The 16,682-nt window shown below is 46.9% G+C and overlaps 1 protein-coding gene and 1 pseudogene across 1 annotated transcript; both read right to left on the reverse strand.

Annotated features, from left to right (window-relative positions):
- Positions 1-5,614: 5,614 nt before the first annotated feature.
- Positions 5,615-8,991, reverse strand: LOC109471191 (insulinoma-associated protein 1b-like). The gene has a single exon (XM_019770477.1). The coding sequence runs from the start codon at positions 8,186-8,188 to the stop codon at positions 6,716-6,718; it is 1,473 nt and encodes a 490-aa protein (XP_019626036.1). The 5' UTR covers positions 8,189-8,991; the 3' UTR covers positions 5,615-6,715.
- A 1,116-nt stretch (positions 8,992-10,107) lies between these two features.
- LOC109470932 lies at positions 10,108-10,653 on the reverse strand (annotated as a pseudogene).
- Between the last annotated feature and the right edge of the window lie 6,029 nt (positions 10,654-16,682).

Below are 16,682 nucleotides of genomic sequence, written 5' to 3' on the forward strand. Positions count from 1 at the left end.
TTCGATGTGTCGCTAATGGCGAAACTTTCCCACCGTTACGTTAACTGTAGTGTGTGTATCATTGATAAGAGGGATGGATTCGGGTGGGATTACGGTACTCTCCGCGTCCCTTCCTGGCCGTGCCTTTGTTCCCGGCAGTCTACCTTACAATCCACCTGTCGGGCGAACTCGTGGGAAATTCACCGACTCCAAAGCACAAGTGAAAGTGGAGGCGTGGCTAGCCTGGGATTTAACCACACTTTCGCGTCCCCTCTCGTTTGGAGCTTTTGTTCTTGCACACATGCGTGTCTCCAGCTTATTATCATATCACCGCCGGAGGGCACGTTCGACCGTTCCTTGTTGTTTTATTTTGCCCGGCTATATGGATTAGTGGAAGGTAAATCCTAACCCATGATTGGCAGAGAAAAGATGGCTATGTTCTCTAAGTAGAAGTGATTTCGTCGCCAGTAGTCCATCTGCAGCAAAACTCGCCTGAGCATCAAGTGTTATGAAGCGTGCGCTCGGGAGAATAGAGTCGTTAAATGCGCGATATAAGATAAATTGGCGGTGATTTGGAGTCGGCTTAACCCGTAATTTTCCCAACCGTGTGTGAACTGTCGATCACAATATCAAAGGAACGGCATTCTGAAATTTGTGATCATCTTGTATACGCGGTTTTGTTGGAAATTGGCCGTTTTGGGGCTGTAAAACCTAGGCACCATGCAATCAGGGCTTAACACAAAGACTAGCGCGTATATAGCCATGTATGGTTCTTGAATTAATGGCCGGCTTTGCCGCGCTCTATCATTTTGATGTATTACATTATGATGACAAACACTATCACGTAATGCTTCATCAGTGGGGCGGTTATCCGACACCAGAGGGACTCCACTCTGTACACGGGCCATGTCAATTCTTCACCTTTGTGCACACACGAAAATACACCGACGGTGCGTATACCGTACCTGGGGCAATCTAAGAATTTCTCCGTAACTATTTCCTGGGAAACATTGCTGCGAAGTGGGTTAATTTGTCGGGCAGGTGGAGCAGGTAACCGTTACATGACAGCCCGTTCCCAGGGGTCACCTGGCCGCGGTGGTGGCGACTGACTCCTCCGTGAGTGAGTCATGGCGCACCGGGGGGATCAATCAGGGTTAGACCCGGCCAGGAGCAACATACCGCCGTCTTACACTGACACACAGCAGTGATGGATGCGGTCGTGTCGCCGCTGCCTGCCCGGCTCTGGGCGTCAGAAAGGATCGCGGCTTGCCGACAGGTGATAGCGCCAGTCAGGAGCGCACCTTACCGTGGGGAATACACTGGCGCGGGTCGGATGCTATCTTGTCTGTAGCCCGTCACCACTGTCTCCAGCATAACAACACGCGAATCGCTTATTCTGACGAGAATACCCAAAAGACTCAGCCGTCCTTTCTCTGCCGTCATCACATAGTTATTTATATAAAAAAGCTACACTGAAAGCGTAAATCACACAGCCGATTTCAAAACATCGAGAAAGCCAGTGTTCAATAGCAGACAATAAACTTCATTTTACTTCATTTTTCTCATGCGTTTCTCAAGTTTTTTTATCATGCGTGTCCAAATCTGACGCATTATTATTTTCTGCAGATAGCCGTAATTGTTGGTAGTTTATTCCTGTTAAAATGGAACTGACAATAGGCCCAATTAGATTCCTTTATGAGGTGCCAGTCAGGTGAGTTGACCGTTAGGTGATGGCGTCCCCTCCCCTATAATCACGCCACACAAAAGAAGTCTGGTAACGGTTTCTGCGCGTGTTCTGTGGAGGGTTACGATGACGATTCCCTTATTTACAGTACACATCAGGACAATAGGCGGTGCTGTCAACAGTGACAGACGTGTCTTTACTTCACAACGGATTGTTAAGCTGTCGAACCGTTAGGTGGTAGCGTCCCTTCCCGACACTACAAAGAACATCATTGTGAATAATGGACATGTAACGTGAATTTCTATCTTTTGTCTCTGACAGTGTATCTACCAACAGTTTCGCAGTTGTACGTAAGGATTCCTTCTCAGCAAACAGTCTGTAGGGCATAAATCGTGTCCATATGCAATTTTCAGAATAAAGATTTTTCAATTCCCCAGAGTTGTTTCCGTTCAAAATTATCAAAATTATATCAAATCAAAATTATTTTACATTTCCACAATCATCTCCCTTCCGAAGCCTACGATACAGATATTTCTGCCGCAGCCAATAAACACCGAATAAAAGACGCCACGACAGCTTTAGGGTACATTTTATATTTTTCGGCGAAATTAACAGGTGGTTGCTGGAACTCGTCTAAGCCCCGACGTAACTTTAGTTCAACTGACGCTACTCGTTCGCTCACCATAATGCATAAACTAGAGCGTTGACGTTGGGTGGAAACGAGGCCAGGCACAGCTGTGCTTCCTGGGCGCTTTAATTTCCCATCCTGTAATATGGAGTCATCAGGTGGCAAATCCTGACCGAGCAAACAGGAAACATCCCCGGCATTGTTCTCCGTGTCATTAGTACCATTTAAACCGCAGTGGCACAGAATTGCAGATTTTTGTTCTATTTTCGTTCGTTTCAAAACATGTCAGGGCAAAACAGGGGCAACAACAATCACGAGGACCTTTAAAAGCTGTCTGACGAAAGGTCAGGCAGATCGGCCCCACTTCCAGTCGGCTGACGATGCGGGAATTTAATTTAGAGCTAGCTTCTCGCTGCACATAAATGCTGCTGCAGTGACGTGGATACTTCAAACGCTATTGGTGCAGCAGCAGGTCATGTAACAGCAGGACATATGAGGGCCCCGTTTACCATTTCCGTAGTTTCATTACAGAATTTCGTGCCAGTTAGAAAGGGGGCCTTCTAACGTTTTATTGAACTAATCGGACCTTTTACTTCTGAGTCGTCCTATGCTGGACAATAAAGCGTGACTGGTTATTGTAATCTCCAAGCAGATAATACGGCGGAAAGGCACTATCCAATCGGCCAAGCGGAGCCCTTCACAGTAATGGACTAGCCTCTACCAGGCTTCGGGAGGTGGCTGGAAAGAGTGAAATAGAGAGATACCATGCCAAGGGAGCGGCAAACTGTCCTCTCCAGCAGATCAAACTCCCTTGGCATGCTATCTCTCTATTTGGCCGATTTCTACTCTTTCCAACCGCCTCCCGAAGCCTGGTAGAGGCTAGTAATGGACGCCGGTTGGCCGATTGGATACTGCCTTGCCACCGTAGGATCTGCTTGGAGTTTAAATTATTGTACATTCAGCATCGCACACAATGACACATCGCACTACATTTATATTCGAATTCGTTGTTCTATCAACTTGCAATCGGTTTACGTACGTTTCATTCAAGAAAATTTCCTGCAATCTACTCCATAGATTGATAATGACTTAAGAAGTAAAGGAAACGCAAGAACTCGTTGCAGAAATACTGCGTACGGGAGACATATGCAAATGGCAGAAACATGATAAATTGCTGACCCAAAACTATTTGATATGCCGGTTCCTGAAGCGCTCGTCTGAAAAGTTTTATTCATTTTTACTCATTTTAAACAACGTTGGTTATGCTTTGTTCATCAGATGGAAATCTGATATTTCAATCTCGTCGTACCAGGTAGTCCTTTATCGAAGAATCTAGTCGCCTCAGGCAGAAGGCCGCGGAGCCATGCGAGCTCTTGGACCCAAAACTGGGGGTCGATGCACCCCACCAGCGCGCTGCTCACGCCTGAGCGCCCCGGCACAAAGCCCGGCCCGTGCCCTGTGTCTGTCGCGTGTCGGTCACGTGGCCAGAGCTAGCCGGGCCCTCTCCTCACGGCCTTCCCCCAACCGAGTCAGGAGCAGACGACGCTCATTAACAATTTATGATCGACATCATCGTGTTTATGACATTTATTATTCAACAAGTTCTGCACATGTTTGGTAGCCGAACTTAGACAGTTTTGTCTGTTTCACAATGACGGCTAGGCGAGTGTACTATGTTGGCGCTTTATAGACTTTGGCGTGAGATCCTTCGGACCGGTTCAGAACCCTTTGAGCGGGAGGTGCGGCTTTGTCTCGCACCTTGGTGCGCCATATGGAACAATGGATAATAACGTGTTTGGAGAAGAGAAATCACAGTTCGCCCCATTAAACTCCCAAAATACACAATTTGAGAGACACTCCGGTGGCAGCTTTCTCACTTCGGGTGGCGCCTCTCCATACAGAGACAATCATCTCGTCCAAAGTTTATCATTACTAATGCACTTTAACAGTGCTAAGCATATTGTCTTTTTTTTCATACAACGTAAGCTCTACATACGGCTAAGCACGGCTTTACAAACTCCCCTAAAGCCGGAAGTTCTCGGGGCGGGTTTGTGCTTTCTTTTGGTTGGATTTGTGAGCAGGTAGAAGCTTTGCACACGTCTGTTTCAAAATCAGACGTAACCATAGTAACCCGCTTTAAAAAGGGCTATTTCTACACCACGGTATCAGCCGATAATTACCGTGCATTGTGCGCTGTGTGTAGTCCTACCCTGTCACAACGGACATACCAGATTTACGTCAAGGTTACATATGGCCAAAATAGTCGCTGTGTGGAGCTCCCAGAGAAACCTGCGCATATTTATTTCAATGGATCTTGCTTTGAAATTGAATCCGCGCAACCTGAGTGCACGGATTTCATGTTTAGCCAATGAAACACATTTCAATCAACGGCAGGGCGCCGAAAATGGCCTCCATAATCTTGCCCGCTGAACGCAGGCAAACCTTTGTCCCAGGGGTAGCTTCCTAATACATCTGACGTACAAGTCTACACTTCTTTCTTGTTCCTTCCTTTATTTTTGGAACGTTGCTAGCGACGTAGTAAATGGTAGAACGCCGAAGCGTCCTGAACCGCCTGCCTTAGCGGTGACACACAAAGGCCCCTCCATCAGACACGTCACCTGGGGGGGACGGAATTTGTCAGGCTGTAATTTGGCCAGGTTTGATTGATGTTGACTGCCGTTATCTTTCAAACATAGCGGACCGTGATTCAACAGTCTACTTTTATTCGCAGTTTTAGGCTTGGTTGCCTGATTACTGTCCGAGTAAGGGCTTGTATCTGAAGATACACACGTGTCCCGTCCGTGTGTAATCATGTAATTTTGTATTATCTTCCTTTTCTAAGTTTGTGGGCTACCACATAGTACCATAAATGGCCTGCAGCTTTCATATAGGTAACTTTTTCCTGTGTTGAAGCCGTAAATTCTTAGTAGAAATAAGCACGACCATCGCCCATGACAATAAATGTTACCCTACTTTACCTTGTGCGTGGCACACACAATTTCACAAGGTCGGTAGATGTTTTTACCAAACGCCCGTAAACCTTTACTGCTTGTACTTCTTGCATACAATACGGGCAGCTGCACACGTTATGGATGTATTAATCGGACGGTAGCATCTCCTGACCACCTGTTTCACGCAACAATACAGCCCGTACGGCACCGAAAGGGGGATTAATTACCGCGCCTGTGTCCTACAGACTGCGTTTTTGTTTTGTTCCCCCATCGATTAACTGTTGTACTATTCACACACACACACACACACACACACACACACATACATATCAACATGCACAAACCGTATCACTCAAGACAAGATCTGAAAATTCACATTTTATTAAATATCGGTTTCGCTTGATATATATAAACGCGTTTCATCAAAACTCACAAGATAGAATATGTCGGCTCGTACACAAATATATTCTCGGTAATGAAGGCCTCCGGCAATTACGGTTTGGAAAATTCTCGCACAAATACAAAACGCCTGGGACAAAATAGCTCCACTGTTTACAAAATGTTTGTTTTGTACAAGAAATGATTGTTACTTGAGCAAAATACACTATACTAGCTTTGTCTACTATAGCGCTACACACGGCAGTATACACAAAGGACAGTGAATGGTGTGGGTCCAATTCTATGACGCACCCGCGCCCTTATACATTCTTAAAACTATTGTCACTGCGTTTCACTGTGAAAATAGACCAGACTATTACGTCTTTTACTAAAATAGGCTGCAAAAGTAGCCTGTCCATTCTTCTCTAAAAGCACTTGATAAGGGCACACGGAGAGGGCACAGTTTGCGCGGAATGGCACGGGTCATGTACACCGTTACAATTTACCACTGCCACCGGTCACGGCAGAGCTCGCTTCTACGCAACGAAACATATCGATTAGCTATTGCCTTGCCCGACCTTAAAGCTTTCTGATAGCTATAAACTACACATATCCACGGTCACACTGACACTAAATTGTTTGTACAACTTCTAAAGGCGACGAAATACATCATAAATGTATAATCTGTACAATTAAAACACCATTTTCTAAATGAGATCTGATATTTGGCATGTGGTATGAGATTTGGTCACGGACAGTTCTCTCTTTGTTCATACAAAACAATAACGAAGACAAGGCTGCTAGCAACCGTTATAAGCTGTCAATATATTAGAATTGTCTCTCACAAACACAACAACGATATAATTTATCAACATAGAATTCTCGGAATTTTAAAACAATCATATAACACAAGTTCACTCACAGACTTACTCAAAAACATCCCATATGTGGTAGAAGTTACTAACAGTTCAAGAGTTCGTTGTTTCATTACCGGTGGGTTGTGTGTAGGTACGTACGTGAGTTTTCAGTCTGCTGTTTTAGGCGGGTTGTTCTCTGCGTTTCTATAAGTTCCAGTCAGTATATTTACACGAGTGTTCAGCAGACGGCGGTGGGCGCGTGGCGAGCTGGCACTGGCTGCAGGAGGATGACTTGTCGGTTCTCGGACGGGTGGCACTTGTTGATATGGCGCGTGAGTCCAGGCGAGCTGTAGAAGGTGGCGTCGCAGTACTTACACGAGAAGATGTCGGAGGAGTGCATTCTGACGTGCCGGTCCAGGGCGGCCTTGTTGGGGAAGCCTGCTCCGCATTCGGGGCAGCAGTGGTCCTTGGGACCCATGGAGTGTCCGATGATGTGTTTGGCCCTGTTGGCGAGCGTGCGGAAGACTTTGCCGCATAGGTGACAGGGGTAGCTGGGCTCTTCTTTCCCCTCTTCGTGCTGTAGGATGTGTTTTCTCAGGTAGGCCTGGCGTCGGAATTTCTTCCCGCACCGTTCGCACTCGAACCACGGCGTGTCGGTATGGACAGAGTCGCGGTGGTGCGGGACGTCCGTATGAGGGCTGGGGGTGCTGCGGTGGCTGCCCGCGTCGCTGTGGGTCTCGCTGGCACTCTCGGGATGCGGGTCTCGGTGGTAGGCGGCCTCGGGATGCTTGTCTCCGATGGGCGACAGAGGCATCACCCGGGAGGGTGAGGAGGCTGCACTGTAGCGGCTGTTGGGTGATTCGGTGGGTCGGGGTTTGTGCCAGCGACGGTGGGAGGCCAGGTTAGCGGGGCAGTTGAACACCTTGTCACACTCCGGACACCGGTACTCTACCCTGACAATGCGCGAACATTTGTGCTGCGCCAAGGTGAAGGGATCGGTGTACTCTTCCTTGCAGAGTTGACAGACAAACGCACCTCCTCCTGGTTTCTTGTTGGTGGAGTTTGTTGTTTTGGAAGAGTTGTTGTTGCTGTCTCCCTTGTCCTTCTGCTTCTCTGTCTCAACTGGCGCCTGTGTGATCCTCAGCCCAAGGACTGGAGAGGTGGTGTCTTCGTCGAAATTGATTTTTCTGACGGCTTTGGACTTCTTAATGGGAGACTTTGGCTTGCGCTCGCCGTCAGGATGCGGCCGTTTTGCAGACCCAGAGTTTGGTGATGGAGTGTCCGAATACTTCTCTCTGGGTCCGCCTGAAGCTGGGCTGAAGCTGAACTGATCAAACATCAGCGGGGATGGGAAGGCGTGAGCGGACAGAGGAGAGCTGGACTTGTACCCGAAACTCTCCCTCAGCGCCGAGTCTGTCTCACGTGTGACGGGCCGGATGGGACTGTAGGTGAACTGTGGTGAGTCAGGGTACGCCGGCTGGCAGGGATGCCGCTGCACGGGGCTGGCCTGTGCGCCGACGCTCACGCTCGGGATACTGGTGATGGCGATGAACGGAGAGACTTCGGCGCGTGCTGGGGAGTGCTGCGGCAGGGCCAGTGGCGGGGAGACCGGCGGCTCCATCTTCTGCGTCGCCACGCCATCCTCGTCCCGCTGCCGGTACGACACGGGAACGAACTTTTTCCCTCTCTTGACGAGAAATCCCCTTGGCATGGCTGGTTCTTCTCGGTGGACGTTCGATGTAGCGGACTGGACGGCGGTGAACGTGCAGAGAAAGCTGGGACGTTTGCAGCAGCGATGTGGAGGAAGCTCTTCTAAGGAATGAGCCTGTGTGAGAGAATGCTGCGTAGCTATGAGCGTCAGCGCTGCGTATGGTGGAAGAGACTTCCTGTAGTCGCTAGTCCAATCGTCACCGCCTGATCTGAGCAGATGGACCTGTGTACACGGCCTTTTACAGATTTATGCAAACCGTGCCTTATTGATATGTATGCCACACGCCTGGCTCCTCCTTTGTTGAAAGTTGTTTTGTGTATTGAAATCTGCCCACGTGCCCGTTCTTTGTTCTCCTGCTGTTGCTGGCGCGAGTGGTAATGACGTCGCCGAGATTCCCGGTCCCTAGAGCCCTCGACCAATCAGGACTCGTTCTCCAGCAGGCTCGTCCCCAAAACGCAAAAGCGTCGCCACGCAAAGACTGCGTTTTACTGTTTCACTTGCCGCTTTCTTTGTCCTTTTCGCCCGTTACCTGTTGAGGTACCGTTGCATTGTGGGCCTGGATTTACCTTTCAAACTGTGGTGCTTGGGTAGAAATATGACACCCAATTACGCCTTAACGAGCGCTGCGTACCAATGATTGATATTGTGTGATAATGTTTACCCCTGCGCGCGATTGGTCGCCCTCACCACCCCGACGGTTTCTATGGTTGCCTCGCCGCCGATCAAGAACGGAGCACGGGGGAATAATTACCCAAGGTGGCATACCAGAAACAACACGCGAATGGCACGCGAATGGCTGATAGCACAACAATGTCGATACGCACCGCTTCCAAACACCAACCTCGCCGTCACCCATACCCGGGAACAGTCACCCATGCCCAGCCCTCTTAAGAGTGATCTGCCCGCTGTGGGCTAAAGGCGACATCGTGAAGGCGATCAGCACTTCAGACTTCCTCATGGCTCGTGCCACAGCCACTTTGATTTACTCCGCTATCTCCGCCGGAGATAAGGGGTGTTTATGACAGGTAGTGGGCAGGCTTCCATTTGCTTCGCACAAAGAACCGGCGCTCAAGTATAGTTTTGCGCTCGCTCCTGTTGGTGTAGGGTAACGTTAGGAGCGCGTAGCGTTGTACGGCGCAGTGTTGCGAGGCAGAAACCACACCAATGCATAATAGACGCGTGTTGGGGAAAATGAAATTCCACCGAATAAACACAGCATGGTTTAATGCAAACTGGTGATTGCAAACACAGCTAGAAATTCTAAGCATCTACAAAGTTCAGAGTCGTGTACCACCTAAGTCAGGTGTATTTTTCTACTCCAACCACCTTGCTTTAAACATTCCGACATGAAAAGATGGGCGAGATGTTCTGTTCCGGACGGGCAAAGCCAGACGTGGTTGGATGCCGGGTGATTAAACTGTAATCGCCGAGAAAACAATGAAATGACGAAGCGCATTGTGATGAAATAAGGCTGTATGTTGATGGAGTGCGGGTCCTCGGAGATAGCGTGCATCTGATTTGCATACAGCTGCTGGTGCAATCTTTTGTTCTGTACACCAGAGTGTGTAAATACCTTACCGACGCCAGTGGTCCACTTTATACCAACATGTACGAAAATCGCGACAGTTTTTACAGTGAATATCTGAAAAATACGCAAGGTGAAATCGTCAAGAGTTAAAACTTCACGTGCAGTACAGACGACCGGCTGCGAATCAACAGGTCTGCGGCGTAAAATGGTTTGTGATTCGTTGTGTGGAGACAAACACAAGCGTCAGTCACGAGCCCGAGTAGGATTGCTCTTTGAACCACAGTGTGGACTGTGTATCGACCTTCGGCAAATATTTAAGCTTTTCTATTCGCCTGCAAGCTGTCAAAAAAGAAGGACCCACAGGAAGCGAGTGGACCATAAAGTTCAGCCGCTAGATTAAATATTTGAGGTGTAAATCGCCGTGCGGAGCGGGAGCGATCAAAAGCTGCTGGTAAAATAAATCATTGTTCGATGAATCGTATTTATGTTGGAGCAAAAATGGCGTAGTCTTAAGTGGATGTAATCTACAATATTCATCAGCCTTTATTTCCCGATAAATACCGAGACAGAAGGTAGTGATTCCTCCGTCCTTACCGGCTGTTCTGACAGGATGAATCGGACGCGTTGTCTGTTCCGAACCCCACCGGGACCCGTGCTCCCTCCCACAGGGAGCCTGGCGTGTGCCGGCGCGTGCCCCACTCAACACCTGGCCAGACATTACACATTGTACACAGATCAGGGTCCACTAGGGACCTCCGATCCGTCCCAATTGGCCGTCCGACTGTTTTATCAGCTGCTCGGCGTCAAGGTATTAGGTCGGCCATACGACTGGAGATGGCTATGATGACAAACCAAAGCGCGGGTCCTGATAAATGTACAAACATACCCCAGAAGCAAGGCGCACGACCTGTTGGAATGTGCGGTTTTCAGACCACATCTAGACTCGTGGGCTGGCCGGACGTTCCTTCTGCAGAAACATGCGGATCATGATGGTCGCGACGGAAACGAAATGTTCCGTTGGTTTGTGGTCCACTCGTTAATATACCCGGACATCAGGCGACAGTTTTGTTAATTCATTTCTGCTTGTTCATTCTGTGTGGTCATATCACGGGGGTGACGGGCAGCTGTGGTAAAATATATCTTGCCTTTGTATTGAATTTGAGGCAATTCAAATGCTGCAAATGTCCGTATTTTAGGTTATAAAAAACTATTGTGAATTCAAGGCATTGGTGGTCTTCTGATGTTCATCGTTTTCTAACCATTACCACAGCCACTGAAAATATCCATGGAATGGCGGGTATGACCGCATTTACAGCGTTACGTTTCTATAGCTTCCTTGCTTTCCTTGCCTTTGAAAAGTTGATACTACAGAGTAATGTATATGTCACAGGTTCGTACTTTTCTTTCCATATGTAAAGCTAGTATAACTCGTACCGTTGAATAACAAAAGAAATTCCTTCTGTGAGATATGGGAATACGTGCAGCATGGATGGCCACAGAAGGGAACAATGGAAAACCATTGTCCCAGAAACCATTGTTCCAGTGTGGTCGGGAGAAGACCGACGCTCAACCGCCTTTAGGAACGGAGTTAGATCCTTAAGTCTAGTTGTTGTACACTAACTACAGTCATTTGCTGCATCTTCTTATTAGCAACTAATTCACGAGAGGAACGTCTTGCAAGTTGTTAAGATTTTGACCACATTTAAAACACATTTAATGATTAGCTACCTACCGTACCACCGGTCTGGTCTAGCCATCTGGCCACTTCCAAGTTAGATGTCGAAAAAAATAATCAATCAATTGTCCGGGAAAGAAATTGGTCATTGTGTAAGCCACAGAGGGTACAGTCTGTGATGTTGATAAACTATTTCTCAACTTGCGAACGGGTTGACAGTTCCAAAGCTAGACGACGAAAGCTGACACCCGAGTCCTGAGGGATTCGAGGATTTTCTTTCCCTACTGCGGGTATGTAGAAATTTTGGAAGCTGACAGTGCTCGATTTTTCCTGTTCTGTACAAAGTGCGCTATTTATACAAGTTGGCAAAATGAGGCTACATGGCGAAATATAACAATGTTGGTTCCCTCCTCAGATCCATCGGCAAACTTAAATGATCCCGGATGCATTTTGTGCAACAGCTACCAGAATGGATCTTATTTTGACCTGAGCCTAAGGAAAACATTGATTATTTTAAAACACTTGAAGTGATGGTGATAAATAAATGGGCGACCTTAAAATGCCTTATGAGTCGGGTAGAAGGTCGGAGTGTACGTTCTCGGACGTGTTTCCACAAATATGGCTCCCACTCACAGAACCTAGTCTCCAGGGCTGATTGTTTTCATCACCGTCATATGTGCCGAGTATTTAAGTACGGCGTACAGCGTAGCTCCTCATAACTGCCGTTTAACATTATGTCACGTTATGACACGTTAATCAGGACAAGCCTAGAATATGGGGAGGGGTGCATGACATATGTATAGGTGCGACAAGGCGTCGTCAACTACATAACTTTGGATGTGTGGTTTGTTCTTAAAATCAGTGTTCTTGGTTCTACCATGCCTAAGTATGAGCGTTGAATATGGTTTTGATTTTAATAGCCTAAGTTATTGGTTCAGAATTATTATTGTTTATTTTCAAGCATGTAAGGCAGAAGCAGATCAATCCACTGAGTAACAATCCTACCATTAAATTAAGGTTCTGTCTGAGGTGATTGAGCTGATTAAATGACGAATGTACGACAGTTTGTGATTATATTTATTGTATGCTACAATCTTGTGAAATTTAAACTTACTCCGACGTTCTTTTAGACGAGTTTGTTCCTGGTAGCGAGTGGAATCTCTCTAACATCAAAGCCCAGGCAATATACCTATAAGGATGCCTGGAAGACTTTCGCCCATTGACGCACATCCGTTAATACTACTACCGCAAATAACCAGAGGTACGCCGACGATGTTTGCGGTGCAATTGTCTTAAACCCAGCATAGAATAATGTAAAGTCGGAAGGCGGCAGGAAGGAGTGCCTGGTACGTACACAGTGTAAATTGAAGTCAGTATTAATCTGCGCGGCAGCTGCGGCCCCGCCGACATTTTCTCATCAGGCTTAGAAACCTTGCCTCTGGTCTCCAAACCAATTCAATGTGCCAATCTCCTCCTGTAATGAAGTGCGTTCCCTTGGTAACTGCGGGCGTCATTCGAATTCCTGTGGAGAAAAGATAGAAACGGCTTTTGTTTGCCGAAAACGGAAAAATTGCGTCTCCATGCTGGGTTCTCCAGCGGAGTCAGTTAAAATTGGCAGCAGAATTAAAGTGCCGTCAACAGCAGAATCAATAAAGATGCAATAGTACTTGGAATCTGGGGGGAATAACCTGCTAAGATAAAGTTGAGTGTCACGGGACAGTAACGTTATGAGTTAAGTTGCATTTTATTCTACGTTGACGGAACAAGGCGATCGGTTCCATCTACACGGGAAGGTCTGGACTGACCCAGGTCTGGTGTCGGGTCCCTCTCCGACTAGCGGGCCGCTCAGGGGTGCAGGTCTGCACAAAGGGTACAAACAACAGATCTGCGGAGGAGAATGGCCGCGGGCTGCCTGCTAGCTCGGCACAAAGCGCTGATCCGCCAGGCTCGTGACGGCGCAGTGTTGGGTTCAGGGGCTTTTCTCCGGCGGCACCGCGGGCGCCACCAATCCGCTTTCAGCGCCGCGGTCGTCTGCAGCGGGCGTGTGACTGGAATTACAAATAACCGTCTTGTCGTGCCGGCAAAATGCCCATACATTTCCCTGTTCGTATACTCCTCACTTCTAGTGTTACAATGTTGTTGCGCATGTGGCTATGCGGGGTTTATCTACAGGTAACAAAACTTGGTGAGGTGTTACAGGTGTTTTTATTACACTTAAGGGTACGACAAGTTATCCATACACCTAGTTGGACGGAAATCACCCATTACGTCATGAAATATGCATTATTTTCTAGTCATGCTTTCTGGTGTTAAAAGTGTAGATATTTGTGCACAGACCATGTTCAAGGTTTATAGTTACCCATTTCATTCCACCAAACTGGCAGTATTGGATATAAAGGTACAAAAGCTTACATGTGTCAATGTCTTGTGTTGGGAGCACTGATTTATCATTAAAGGAACCAATTGCCGATACACTCAAGATTGGTATATTTACATTCTGCTTAATGTAACGGTTCATAGTAGATAATGATGTACCATTTTTATATATTGATAAATATCAACAAAATTGTCATTGTTGAATATTCTAAAGTAAATGTTGTCCATCCTCCCCATCAAACAAATGGACTGATCCACTTTTTGGCGATGCATCCTGAACTTGTGATGTTGGTTTTTGAACAGAGAAACACAGCGAATTATTATGAATATTATTATTATTATTATAAAACTTTCAAGGCTCGTAGCAAGTATATTTGTGGCGTTCGCAATGTGGATCAAGTAAAGAAATCCGAATTTACACAGAAAGGTAATCAGACATCTCATCAGGAAGTGAACTTTCAGCGTGAGAAACTGCCAGCGACCCTTTAATGAGAGCTTAGCGTGGGACCGAAGTTTTCCTCAGGTTTCCTCACAATACCTGTTCGGAGGCTTCCCTGGGACACAAAGCACCGTCACGTGCTCACAGTGGGAAACGATGGATCAATTAGTGGAGAAAGAGATACTTAGATGAATCGTGATTGCGTCTTTTATAAGTAAACTGGAAGACCCATTCCCTGACAATAGGGGCTTGGTGCACAATACTGAAAAGGCGCGGTGATTATGATATTAGTGCCTGGATCGCGTACAATACAGGCACATGTCCTGTTTACAACAGATTCCGGGACGGTTCCCACAAGAAAGCCCCGGGAAGACACCTGCAATTTTCCCACAAGAATGGGCGAGAGGATTTCTACCGTCCTCGAACACCTACTGTGTGTTAGATATTAAAACGTGATATCACCCAACTTACAGGACCAAATCGCTGCGAGTATACACTAATGATAGTGATGATAACATCTAAACAGCCGTGAATATACATGATACAGATATGAGTCCCAGTCTGTCTGCTTGTGCAGTGAGATATTCCGCGCTGTTATCAGGGCTCCGGTGGTGCGGAATGCACGCATCTGCCCTTTTAACTCCATCAAATGTTATCTAGTAATTGCCAAAGGCTCCCAACTGAGAAGCCTGTTGCTTCAATGGCGGGAATAAGCCACACAACAATGAAGAGTGGCTTCATACCTGGGACCTCCCCAGCCACTGACGAGTCGTGATCAGCAGCGCGAACCGGTCGGGAGAGACGATGTTGACTTAAAACATTGCGCAGGATTTCCTTCCATGCATTCTCTGTATTTAAACACGTCAGTATGCCACGAATCGTGCTTGACATGTTTAACTTTGATTTCTCCACTTGAGTCGTTATCATTTTGGCCATTGCTCATCACGTCTCCACAATAACGCCGTCGCTGAAACTACAGCTACGGTTAGAAATCGACTTCGAGCGCAAACCACGAAAAGTGCAAAGTGTAACAACTAACTACTTCTGCATTCGGGAACTGCACGTTTTAATTGCAATACACAATTTTACAATACACTCTTTTTAAGTAGATAAGACATCACCATTCATCTGATTATAATTTTGGTTTAAATGATCACGTTTACAGTTGACGAAACAGTGGTTTCCATTTTGGATCCATTAAGTGGTACACACTTCGTCTCTCTTGTTCTTCTTCTCATTGCAATGCATCTTTGACTGGTAAACAAAAGTACCAGTCAACAAAATCTGCGAGTAACAAATTATACCCAGGAGGCAGCGATATCTCATAAACAAGTCCGCTCCAGTGAGCGACTTCAGAAGGCCGGGTGTTAGTCGGTACTAATTCTGGCGTTCCTGTTTCTCGTCTCCGTACATCGTTATCCGAGCCAACAGGTGGAAACGTATCGATGTGACGGCGACATTCCGTGTCCCATCTTCAAAAGGAATGTGACTCTCAGTCGAATAGTCAGATCGTTCTCGTTGCACAGCTTTCTGCAGAGATGTGCCGGCATGCTCTTACGCGGTCGTCAAGGGGCTCTTCATTGCCTCATAGCTCACCCGTGGTAAAGTCAGGTACCAACGTGACGGAGAAACACGTGGAACAAGTACAAGTACTGTTTGGCGTTTGGTACTGGAGCTACTTTTGTTTCCAAGGCCGACCCCTTTATGGCGCAGGCCCGCAGCTGACGCACGGCTATTGAGACAAGGGTGCAGACGTGAAGTGTATTCCGTTTTCGAAACATTGGCAACCTCAATCATCAAACGTACTACAACTATAATATACAGACCCCACTGACATATGCGAGGTACATGTAAAGGAAAATCTAAGTTGACCATTAGAATAATGTAAAACGTGAGAGAGGCAAAAATAGACGTCTCAGATGTCAGAACTTTGATATCGTTTCTCCTCTCCGGCGATGTGCCGAGACCCAATGTTTTGTAATGTGTTTACAGCAGCAGGTCTTCCAACGCCTCTCCCGTATCTTCAGTCTATTAGAAATTCCTTCCCAAAAGACATTTAAGTATCAGCCTGGGGTGTTTCCGTGGGCGGAAACGAATTTTTCATTCTCATGAAGCTTCAGACAAATGATATTACTTTCTGGTGGCATATTTGTGAGTAGTGGGGAGGAAATAGGGTGTACTGGTTACATTCCAGACGCGGTTTCTGCTTTCTACCCCGAGGGCAGATCTAGTTTCTGGGAGCGTGCGTGTATCATATCTAAGGTGTGGGAGGATCGGTCTCTCTGGTCCTATTGACTTCATAGTGAAGTCAGTATGCCTAAAGCGCTCCTACTTTATATATCTTCTTTGGATGAAAACATAGATGGATTGGCAGATTGATGGTTGAATGATAAATGGATGGATGGCCCGATATTTCTGTTCCTGACATTCGTTGCTCAACAATATTCTGACTGTATGAAAATCACAGCTCTCAGTA

The sequence above is a fragment of the Branchiostoma belcheri genome, unplaced genomic scaffold, assembly GCF_001625305.1.
Source record: "Branchiostoma belcheri isolate BF01 breed outbred unplaced genomic scaffold, Haploidv18h27 scaffold24, whole genome shotgun sequence".
Taxonomy (NCBI): Eukaryota; Metazoa; Chordata; class Leptocardii; order Amphioxiformes; family Branchiostomatidae; genus Branchiostoma; species Branchiostoma belcheri.

Coding starts and splice junctions, on each gene's coding strand:
- LOC109471191 (XM_019770477.1), bottom strand. CDS start 8,188: ATGCCAAGGGGATTTCTCGTCAAGAGAGGGAAAAAGTTCGTTCCCGTG.